This window comes from Orbicella franksi, chromosome 4, assembly GCF_964199315.1.
Source record: "Orbicella franksi chromosome 4, jaOrbFran1.1, whole genome shotgun sequence".
In the NCBI taxonomy this organism is placed as follows: domain Eukaryota; kingdom Metazoa; phylum Cnidaria; class Anthozoa; order Scleractinia; family Merulinidae; genus Orbicella; species Orbicella franksi.
The window spans coordinates 14,066,741-14,078,341 of record NC_138148.1 but is presented as its reverse complement, the minus strand read 5'-3'; the positions used below and the strand labels follow the sequence as shown (position 1 = coordinate 14,078,341).

The 11,601-nt window shown below is 42.2% G+C and overlaps 1 protein-coding gene across 1 annotated transcript; it reads left to right on the top strand.

The window, feature by feature from the left end:
- Nucleotides 1-666: 666 nt before the first annotated feature.
- On the top strand, nt 667-8,023 carry LOC145483486 (uncharacterized). The gene is made up of 3 exons (XM_081461994.1): nt 667-3,784; nt 5,090-5,647; nt 6,350-8,023. The coding sequence occupies exons 1-3, from the start codon at nt 2,252-2,254 to the stop codon at nt 6,998-7,000; spliced, it is 2,742 nt and encodes a 913-aa protein (XP_081318120.1). The 5' UTR covers nt 667-2,251; the 3' UTR covers nt 7,001-8,023.
- Nucleotides 8,024-11,601: the final 3,578 nt, after the last annotated feature.

The window sequence follows — 11,601 nt, the reverse complement described above, 5'->3', positions numbered from 1 at the left end:
CCACCAAATTGCAACGTCATGAAACTGATACGAGTAGGGTGTTTTCCTTCAACGTTTCCATGATCTGATATTGCCAAACCCCTCAACTTTTAAGTTGAAGGCACATCAAAAATTCTCACGTCCACTGATGTCCAACGAGCGAGAAAATCGCGCGCGCAGCTCAGCGCCCTCCACGATAGTCGCGCGCGAAAACGCGCATTGATATCTCGACAAAAGAATCAAACAAAGAACAAAGACTGCCAGGAGCTTGACTCTTGCTTCATTATTGTTGTTAAGTAATTGGTCAATTAGTACACAACATTGTATGTCATCTGCCTGCTGGGAAAGCGACGAAACACACTTTGAAAACGTTAAGCGCAAACTTGGCTTGCGGCATCCGATACCCAGTGGATTCATTGTTATTCTAGTTTTAGGCTGAAACCGGTGTTTACGTACCTAAATAAAAAAAAAAACGTTATACGTAATATTCAGGTCAGGTCCTACCCACAAGTCACCAAAAATATTATTAACACTTTATCACACGTTCTGACACGTTCTGCTTTGTAGTAAATATAGTTACCTGACTCTCACCTACAAAATGATATCTTTGTATTGGCGATGATTGGAGTTTTGCAAAAGCTAAGTTTCAAAGGACTGGTGTTTATATTTGATATGTTAATATTTCGCGAGTCTAGAAGATCGTGCATTCAACATAGTATAAAATAAGGGAAACCTTTGAGTCAAGATGTCAGTGCAAAACTAAGCAGCATTGCACTTCAGTGAAACATTTCGAGGATCCGAAAACGTATAACAGTAGAACACGGAATCAAGCATGACTCACGCATATCTTGTATTTTGATAGTAAAAGGAATTTTGGTCAATTTTGCTTTTTTGTTTGTTTTGTTTTGGTGTTTTTTCTTTTCTTTATTTTGACGGAATTCGAAAAGATGGTAAAAACCAACAAAATAGCAAATGCCATCAAGCACACAGTGCATTAAAACAGATTTCTACTGCTTTTCGTTGCTGATTTTTCAAGCAAAAGAACTTCAATAGATGTTCGGCTAGTGTGCACTCTCCACTGAAACAGGACTTGCGACTTAGAGCAAGCATACACAACCATCAGACGTGACAACGAGTGCAATAGATGACCTTTGTGGCTTTTTTTTTTTTGCGGTTGTGAAGCTCCGTATAAAACCAGAGCATGGGACATAAATTTAAATATACCTGGAATCAAAATCGTACCTTACCAATGAACTGATTTTGTGAAAACCACTCTACAGAAACAACAGTTATAATGCCTTGTCTGATCGCGTTTACGACATGCTACAAGACTACCCAAAACGACTTTTTTCCGTGCGTCAATAAACGAAATCCGCGCGCAGGTCAAGATGATTTTATATTTATATAATATAAAGCACTTTGTTAAATCGCGTTAACCGGCCCACGTTTTTGGGTCGTAGTGAGTGGAAGAAGGAAAGGTTAATAGGGGGTGGGGGTAGCCTTAACGAGGTTGATGGGCTCCTGGTTACGTAAGAGAGAAAAATATACAGAGAAAATCTCTATGGAATTTCTCAAAAGATCTTCAGTCAGAAAATTTCTTAGATGGAGAACAAGTAAATCCATCGAAGGAGGAAGAGACCTCTCATTTGTAGGTTACGTAACTTGTGATCAGACTAGACGGATCTCTTCCTTTACACGACACCTCTCCCCGTAGGGGCTGTTCACAACAGTCCGATCGTAAGACAATATGGGGATTATTTTCTGTAAGCCATTACTTACGTGATGAACGGAAGGCGTGTTGGTTCTTGTTCGGCACCCACGTAACGAAACTGCACTGGTAAGCAAAATAAGAAAAACTTCCGAAAACTTCAAATAAAAGTTTAATCATCTCGGCTGCAGAACAAAAGTTATTAAAAGTATATTTGGTTAATGGTACAAATATAGAACAAGCGAAGTGCTTGATACTTTAATCTCTTGTAATAAAGAAGTTCTGATCATAAACTACATCAAACCGCGGTAACAGAGTTTCAGCGAGTTCTAGACCGTCCGATCCGAACGTGACGGACGTGGAATCCAAGAATAGATGCCTGTCCACGCAGAACAAAAGGGGGCATTGTCTTCGCCTGGTGTTGACATCGACATGGATAAACGTCCACGTGAGAATGATATTCGCACGCTCTTGCGTCACTGGGCAACAAGTGGGAGGCTCTATAAGTGAGATGGATCAATTACGATATGGGATTTGTACCATTCAACGACAGGGTCCACGACAATGGTCGGAGGGGAGTTCATGGCACAAGAGTCCACAAAAGAGTCATTCTACGAGGAGGTGATTTCTAAGGGAAAATTCCTGGCCAAGAACGATCTTAACTGCAATATAGAACTCCAAGAAAGTCATGTTACTGCTTCGCAAGAGAAACAAGTGAAGTCGGCGATGCCGAGTGATGCTAAGGACGATCATGGAGGAGCTATGGAAGACTCCGAAAACATTTACGAGATTATACCAGGGGATACTGCCCCGCAAAACAAGGAGTATGGTCCAGTGATTCGTTCTATGAGCTTTGGAAGTTCAACCGCGAAGAAAGAAAACCTTCGAAGGAAGTCAGAACTGCTAACAAAAGCTTTGAACGAATCAAATTCTGCGCCGCCATCTCCGTCGCATTCTACTCTAGATCTGAACTCCACGCAGTATGCCGAAATCATTCACACCAACAAGGTCACAGACTTTGTTCCTTCGAGACCGACACGGGAGTCGCAAAATCCCATCCTCAGGCAAGACTTTTCAGGCAATCTCTCCTTCGTGCCGAACCTGCGAGATTTGCGCAAGCACCTCACAGAAGTTTCCCAAGATCGCTACCTCGAGCAACGCGGTGCAAAAACAACGCCGTCCACGACACCGGAGTGTATTCGAAAACCCAGCGAATCAAGTCAACGTTCATCGAGTAGCGTTTCCTCCAAAAATTCACCGAATCCTTCTCCGCGTTCAAAAGAGTCGCCAGGACCTCTCTATGTTAATATGGAGTTCGCATTTGTAGACGACGACAAAGGTTCGCGCCGTAGCTCCGGCAGTAGCATTAGCGTCAACGAACGCCAGAGCGTCAGTAGCACAGAGGATGCCAACAGAGACACGGAGGATTCCCGTTATGAGAATATGAAGGGCTTGATAACGCACGAGTCAGGTCGACCGAGACAAGGCAGCGCGCCAGTAGATATCGTATACAGTGATTTGCACTTCCACGAGTCTCGTCGATCGCGAATACCGCGACTCAAACTCGACAAGACTGTATCAACGCCCGCAAGTGGCACACACGAGAAACTCAGCGTTGAGACGAGATCTCGCTCACTGCCGGGTCAGTCAAACCTGAAACTTTCTCCGCACAAAGACGAATTAAGCGATCCAAGACCTAAGAGCAAAAGCCTCGGAAAACTAAGTGGCGGCGCGCTCGGATTTTATGTGGCACGTTTTGTAAAGAGAACGACTGTCCAAAGGTCGAACACAAAGACTCTGCAAGCGACTATTCATGACATTGTATCTAAAACTAAAGTGGAAGACTGTTCCTCGGTTAATGTGGAGGTTACATCGGACATGATGCGAATCAGCACCAATTGCTCGCCTTGGGAAGTGATCGCGAGTTTTGATGTGGAAAATATTGGTGTTATTGATCTGTTTGAGCAAGACCCTACAACCCTGGGAGTGATTGTGTGTACACCGGAAGCGGACGCCGAATGCTATGTGATCTGCTGTCCCGATGCGCAACTCATTTGCGGTGCTGTGAAGAACGCATTTAATTCCTCAAACTCAAAGGTAACAGCAATTTTTATGACGCTTTTATTCGCGCTATTAAGTGTGATTTTAACTCACTAAAATGTCCGAGTTTAATCGTATTTGTGCGAATTAAGTTGGTGTAGAGGCGGGTAAATGTTGACAGTGCCATTGGCCGGTTGATTTGTTTACTTTTGGTAAGGACAATAAATTTGCGATACGCTGTCCGAGACTCAGAGTATTCAGTGTTGCCGTGTTAAACAGGAGTACAGTGGAATAAATGCATCCGAAACCTCGGTCTATGTAAAAAAACAAAAAAATAATAATAATAATAACAATAATAATTAGGCGAGGTTCTCTTTTGATTCTCCACAGAGCAATGTTTTCTTTCTGTTTTGATTGGAGGTCAAGAGCAGCGAAAACATTTCCGGTTGAGGTTTACAATTAAGTTTCTTCAGGTCAAGTTGCAGAAAGAAAAAAAAAATTGTCAACAAGCCTTAATAACAGTGATTAACATGCATCCATAGTGGCAGATCTAGAAGAAAAGCGCTGATAATAAACTAAAAGGTTTTCTAAGGGTTCATTGACGACGCGGCACTTCATCCCTCGAGGACAAGCCAGCTTCATGCCACATCGCACAAAACGTTTGTTTTGAAACCTGACCCTTAAAACCAACACTGCGAAAACGTTTTTTATTTAAATTCTAGAGAATGGCACGGATCAAAAGCAGCATTTAAAATGGCCTGCGATTATGCTCTCTTGGAGTTTTTCTCGTCCCATATAATTTGTTTAATATTCAGTGTTTTCACTGTTAATTGTGCATTCCCCCTCCTGGATATTTTTCCCTTACTTGAACAAATATGCTTAGAGTTTCGTTGTCACTTGGTTTCCGTTTTGAAAAATTCACGCTATTTTTAATGGCGAGTTGTCGTACCAACACGTTTGTCGATAACAACCCATTTTCCACGGTTTAAATCCTCGGCTTTCTGTCAGATAAATGTTTATGTTTTTTTTTATGTTTTCTTCATCGTACGTGACAAAAGTAGAAGCTATTTTTTCGTTCTCTCTTGAAGCAAACAGATCACAAACTGAACGAATACACTTTGCGTGAGTTTTTGTCTCAAATACTTATTTTAGAAAGTGTGTTTTTCTCCTCGTAGTCAGAAGTTTAAATTCAGTGTATAAATTTTTAGATTCGCAGTGCTCTTTAGGTATGTTCTTTAGTCAGTGTGATTCGCATATCTAAAGACACAACTTGCCGCTAAAACCCTAAGTTAAATAATTTTAAAGTACAACTGAACTCTTCACAATTATTCTATTCATGTTTTTTTCTGTTTTCTTTCTTAGAGTTTTAGAGTTCCAGTCTCTACACCAATGGGACCAGAGAGCTGGTTAGGAGAAGATGACGTCACTACATTTTCTGGTGTCTCCTATCTTGGTGCTCTCAAGGTGAAAAAATCTTATCTGCTTATTAACGAGAGCATCACTTCGCTGCTGGAGAAGGCACATCCCAAAGAATTCAAAAACGTCTTTCTTGAAGTACATCCCGAACAAATACGCATTATAGATGCTCAGGATAACAAAATTCTCCATCAACATACAATCCCGTGGATCTTGCTGCTCGGAGTTTACGAGGAAGACACTCGACTCTTCGGCTACATCGTGTCGGAAGCACGACAAGGGGAAAAGACCCGGATGTTCTGTCACGCATTCCGCTGTAGTCGAATCACCTCGTCGGTCGCTGCAACCGAGGCTATCCGGCTTGGTTGCCAGGCCACGTATTCGGACCGCAGGGACTCGGTTCGATCGTCCAGGCGGATCTCGTTCATTTCAAATGCCTCTAGCTGCAGTAGTTCCCAGGGCAGCTCATCATCTCCTCCTCCTCCAGAGAATTTTGGTACTTTGGTATGTAATAATGTTTCGTAATGCTGTAAAATCGATGTATTTCTAACAACAAGTACTTTTTTGTCGTATTTCAAGTTGATCCTTCTTATAGGCTTTCTTCCCCACAGGTGATCCCTCTCAAGATATTTTTAGATGACTCCGGATTTCGAGAATCCCAGGACGGCCACCAATAGCCAATCCTGTGAAACTAATTTTGCTCACGTGGTCTAGAAACAGCCAATCCTGTGAAAAAATTTTGCTCACGTGGTCTAAAAACAGCCAATCCTGTGACACTAATTTTGCTCACGTGGTCTCGAAATAGCTAATCCTATGTCATTTATTTTGTTCACTTGGTCCAGAAACAGCCAATCATATGACACTGATTTCGCTCACGTGGTCTAGAAACAACCAATCCTGTGACGCTAATTTTTCTCACGTGGTCTAGAAACAAACGGCTAATCCTGTGACACTAACTTTACTCACGTGGTCTAGATATAGCCAATCCTGTAACACTAATTTCGCTCACGCGGACAGCCCAGGCGGCTATCAACCTCCACGAAACTATTCACGCATTGCACGTGGTAACATCTGCTGACGAACTGGTTTCCAAGGCTAGAAATATCTTAAGAGGGATTACCTTAAGAATAAGATCCATAGTGGGCGATTCACTCCACTCTCCGTTGGTCGTACTGTATTGTTAAGTTCCTCTCTATTCTGTTCTAGGCCGAGGAAGATGAAAACAGGCAGCTAGATTCCAAACAAGAAAAGCCTAAACACAAAGAAAAAGAGGCGAGTAAAAGCAGCATGAAACTAAAACGTTTTGCATCCATGCCGCATTTAATTCGCTCAACTTCCAAGAAAGACAAAGAGCACAAAATGGAGCAGGACATGGGAAAGAACACGAAAAATTTTAGAACAGCTTCCGTCAGCTCTGTTGGTGCGGACGATGTTTTTGACAGCACTTGGGAAATTGTGCCGGAAGAGAAGGTTTACAATTTCAATGCGACCTATCTTTGTTCTACAGTCGTCAACCCACCGCTGAGACCAAAACATTTGCGTGAATGCGTTAAACAATACCAGAAACAACAGGCCAAATCGCTGAAAAAATTCGGCAAGGAGCAGCCGTCCAGTGAAGTTGTACTGTTAGTGTCCGTAGACGGGGTTCAAATGACGAACTCGCGGGCTGAGAAGGAAGAACAAGGAATGTTTTTCCCTTTCAACTCTGTAAGCAATGCCATGGCTCACCCAGAAAGCCCAGAATACTTCGCGTTCGCTACCATTGTGACGGGAGACTCGAAACACAAATGCCACTTGTTTCGGCAAACAAAAGTTCCGTCTGAAGAGTTGGTTGAGAGCTTCCAAGCATTCATGTGAAAAACAAGGATCGCGGGACAACTCCTTATAACGGATATCAAGATATTGTTACATGCTTGCAATGGTGTGTTATCTATAGTGTCCGTGACACAAATTTAAAGGAGTTACGTCACGGTTTGCGCATTCTCTAAAGTTTGGCCTAAATTTTTCAAGTTTGCCATTTTGTATTTCGTGTTTTTCTTCTCTATCCTCAACTATTCTTGTTTCTTTATGGTTTACTATTATCTCTTTGGTGTTTTTCTATCCTAGTTAACTACTTTCAGGTTTCCTGCAATGTAAGACAATTGTGTGTTTTGGCCAAAATAACTCAAAATGCCGCGACTGAGCTCCTTTAAGCATTGATCCGTATTAGCGGAAGTTTCGACCATAGACCAGTGTCCGTAAAACGGGCTCCAGAGGTTTTACAACGTTAACATTTCATAATTCATACAGTACACGCCCATTGAACTCAAAAAACTAATCAGAAACACGACCTGAGTAAGGAGAATCCAAAACGAGTCGCAAAGCATACGCTAGCCTCGATTTCCGCCGCTCTCTCGAGTTGGGTCTACGTTTCTCCCCGAGAGGAGACAGCAAAGGATCGCGGGCTCCTTTCCTGAACAGCGGCTGGCAATCTTGCCTAAGCATAGATTTGATTGCTCGAAACAGTGAGAACAGGAGAAATGTCATTCGCCCTGTCATACTTCCCAAAGGTTCGATAAAATGACTGAAAGAGATCTGATGATCTGATGCTTAATCATTTTCGAAAGTCAAATTACAAAAAGGCAGTCTGCGCCAGCGATCGTATCAAAGCCATATTCAGTTAGTATACCTAGTCCCGTCTGCATGTAAAATAATCACTTTCCTGACCCACCCAACCCACCAAGGTTTAGTTTTTAATTAATTCTGCGTATTTTAGCCATACATTTCTCCTATAACGTATATTCTATAACACTTTGGAGATTTAACCGCAGAGAAGCACGGATTGAATTTTCACCTTCACGTCACTATTTTTGGTGTCGACAAAGATGAGCAATTTTGTTGTTTTAGTGATATCAACAAAAAGTTCTGGCAATTTCTAATTTTTCGTAAAACTGAACCAGGTCAACAAGCTGCCGCTGAAAATGGTAATCTCAAGGCATCCAGTTATTTTCACTACTTATTTTCATCAACAGTTAAGTTATGAAGTAATATATTTCTGGCCATGCGTAATACCACTTTTTTGACATAAAACACCATTATTACTAACAATTCCTTGCTTATATTGTAAATAACGAATTTTGGTTAATTTATTTGAGCCTTGGAATAATTTAAAATTAGCGAAGTGAGATGTAGTTATAAATCAATTTCAGCGATGTGCAAATGTTTTTTTGCTGCCTACGAAAAGAGAAACTCGTGAAATTTAACTGTAGTGTTTTCGCTGGTAGATCGCTGGACATTGATCAGTGAAAAATGTATTTAATTTTTTTATCAGTGTGTATCGAGAACGACATGATTTATGACTCAATCATGGATGCTGTGATATCACAAAGTGTTCGTCGTGGGCAATTATTTTTGTAACTGTCTAATTAAGACGTTGTCATGACAGAGAAAGTTGGTATCTTTTACTTGCAAGCGTTGATTATTAAGGCGTTGTCTTATGCCCCAGTGTCAGCATACAACTTTCGCTAGCCTGCGAGAAGGCCTTCATCGTAGGTGGCACGAGCAAAGCCGTCGGCGAACGAAGCGAGAGTCGGTGAGAGTCGGCTTCGCTCGCTGACTCGTCTTTCGCGACTTTACTCATCGACTTTGCTCCTGCCGCAACGCATGAGAGACTGCTCGCAGGCTAAACTTTATGGCCGTCTAACATGGCCGTTTAACTTACCAGTTAAACGGCCATGTTAGTCCTTCCCTTCAATCTCCCTCTCCTCCTCTCCTCTCCTCTGCACCGGAGGGTATTACTTAACTCCGAGGGGGGATTCACCTGCACTGTACTCCGCTTGTACAGTACGTTACTCCTGACATGAATTATACTGTGAAATGCCGTGCCACGAAATCTTTGTAACGATTTGACTGCAAACTTGAGGTTTCTATCGTAGACTGTTGGCAACGGACGAAGCCTAGCCTCTAACTACAACAATCAAACCCAGAGCGAGATTTTAATGGCGAGTGGCACCCGTATTCTACGTATTTCATACGTTTCATCGTTTTTTCTCTCATTATAAGCGCATAACGTCTATGCGGCAGTGACATCAGCATAAGCCTTTTTCTTATGTTTATTCTTATGCTTGCGTCGCAAGTGAGGACCGGGCAAAAGTTTTCATGCATTCTCAAAATTCCATCGTAGGCTTTTTGGGATTATTCTTGAGACTTTAATCAAAAGAAGGAGGAATAAGAGACAAGTGGATTAGTGGACGTCGTTTTAGTCAATATTAATTTACATGGATAGCTTGAACTAACCCTATCTTGACGTTCTCTCGTGCTTGGTGTAGTGTATTTTCCGGTTTTCCCCCTTATTTGTTCTCCCTTGTTCCAATTAAAAAGAAAAAAATCCTGCATAATTGTCTTATTACGTAATAACCCACTTGCTGACCTGGCTGACCCGGCTGTGTATAACACAGAATACGATATAACTGATTGGTTCTTTATAGCCGGCCGTAATGTACGTTCCGGATGTCCTCTACCATTCCTGTGTAGCCAACCAGATGTCGAGTTTGTAGGTGATGCGTTATAGCATAGTGTTTGTTCGACATCCTATAGTTTCAAACTGAGATTTCGCAATCATGATCAATTCTGCTCTGTCATTGTGATTGCGTAATCCATTAGTCGAGTATTTTGGATCATTCGATCATCTTTTACACTGCCCAGATTATTATTATTATTATATTTGATGGTTTGAACTGATAATCTTGACCCTAACGTTTACAATGTAACTCTTGAAAAATTCCAGGTGAAATGCGTTGACGGTAAATGACGTAAATCTTTTTGCGAGTGAACACATCCGTCAAGTGGGCCGCCTGTGAATGTACAGTTGGATCCCGCCAATTCGAACTCGGTTATTTTAGACTATGAGTAGTCCCTCTTTCGCTTAGTCCGTCGTTGCGTGACTCGAGGCTAAGAAAACCGCGAGACAAAAATGGCCGCGCGAAATCCTGAAGGCGAGGAGTGCGCTCCTCGCCTCCAGGATTTCGCGCGGTCATTTTATTTCTCGCGGTTTTCTTTCGCGTCACGCACGACGGACTAAGCGAAAGAGGGACTACTCGTAGTCTACGGTTATTTCGAATTCCCCGTTATTTCGAGCTAAAATCCATTTGCCTTGGATTTGCCCTTCAGTCATCTACGACCGGCTATTTCGAACTATATTTCGTTTCCCCTGCGAGTTCGAAATAGCGGGGCTCAACTGTGCTTAAAAAAGAACGCTGCACCAGTATCGTATATCGCAGAGGTCATGGCCGGGTTTGAACCCGAGCGAGCCTGAATTTCATTTATTTTCGTTTTCTTTTTTTCAGGCGCTAATTTCGTGTAAGTTGTGTTCACAACTGCAATGGTCATTCATGTCTCTACAGATACCGTAAAATTCTAACAGTAATGACCCTCGCTACTTTTGGAATTTGCAGCCTTTAGGGCCAGCTACTTTACTTTACGTTTTTCTCCATTGTATTATTATACCAGGTACGCATCTCTTCTCTGAAGAGTTCTGCATTCTCGTAAATATCTATAGAAACGTTACATCAACTGGAGTCTGACTAGAAAACTTTCGGGTTACTTCAGCCTCCAGGTTCAAATGTACATTATTTTTCTCAGCCTTCTATTTAAATATATATACTTTTGTCAAACCGTAAATGTATGAGTGAAAAAAGTCGTTGTTGATGGTGGTGGTGTTGCGACTGAGCTCTTTCTACAGAAAAAAAAATATGGAAATTTGTAAAAAAACAGATATATGTTGAAATTTTTTGTTTCAGTCTGTTGCTGTCAAGTGGGTTGGCTCTTGATCTCTAGAATGTTGTCAGCGGTCGACGGGAAAACTAGTCAAATACGACGTCAGATACAGCAAACTCCTCTGCAGAAAGGAATTCCCAATCAAAGCTAAATGTGAGTCATCCCACACCCTCGGCCTAGAGGCTTAGTAACGCGCGTAGTAACTGAGATACTTGCTAGTTATGCAACACTCTCTCGTGGTATACCATGGTATATCCCACTTGTCACTTGTATTTCCTCGGTATACACACGAGCCTAATACAATTGACAAGGGATATACCATGGCATACCACGAGAGAGCGCATAACTATTCTAAATTTACACCATGCCACAGAAAATACAGTGGCCAACACAGCCAATGCGACAAACGCACGGCGCATAGCCTGCGTAGCAAGCGTTTCTGTGGGGTTCGGGAGCAAAGAATTACTGCGCGAAAAATGGAGCCCCATTTTCCGCGCAGACAAAACACCGAAAATCCCGTTCCTCGGTCTTTCTTTGCTTCCAAACCCCACGGAAACGCTTGCTACGCAGGCTACACGGCGCATGATGGGAAGGACTGTCGAATATATAACGGCTTTCCTGTATTCTGATTGGCTGTATTTTCTATGGCATGGTATAAATGGTGTTATTTTCACTCGTGCACTATCTAATGAGTTTAAACCAAT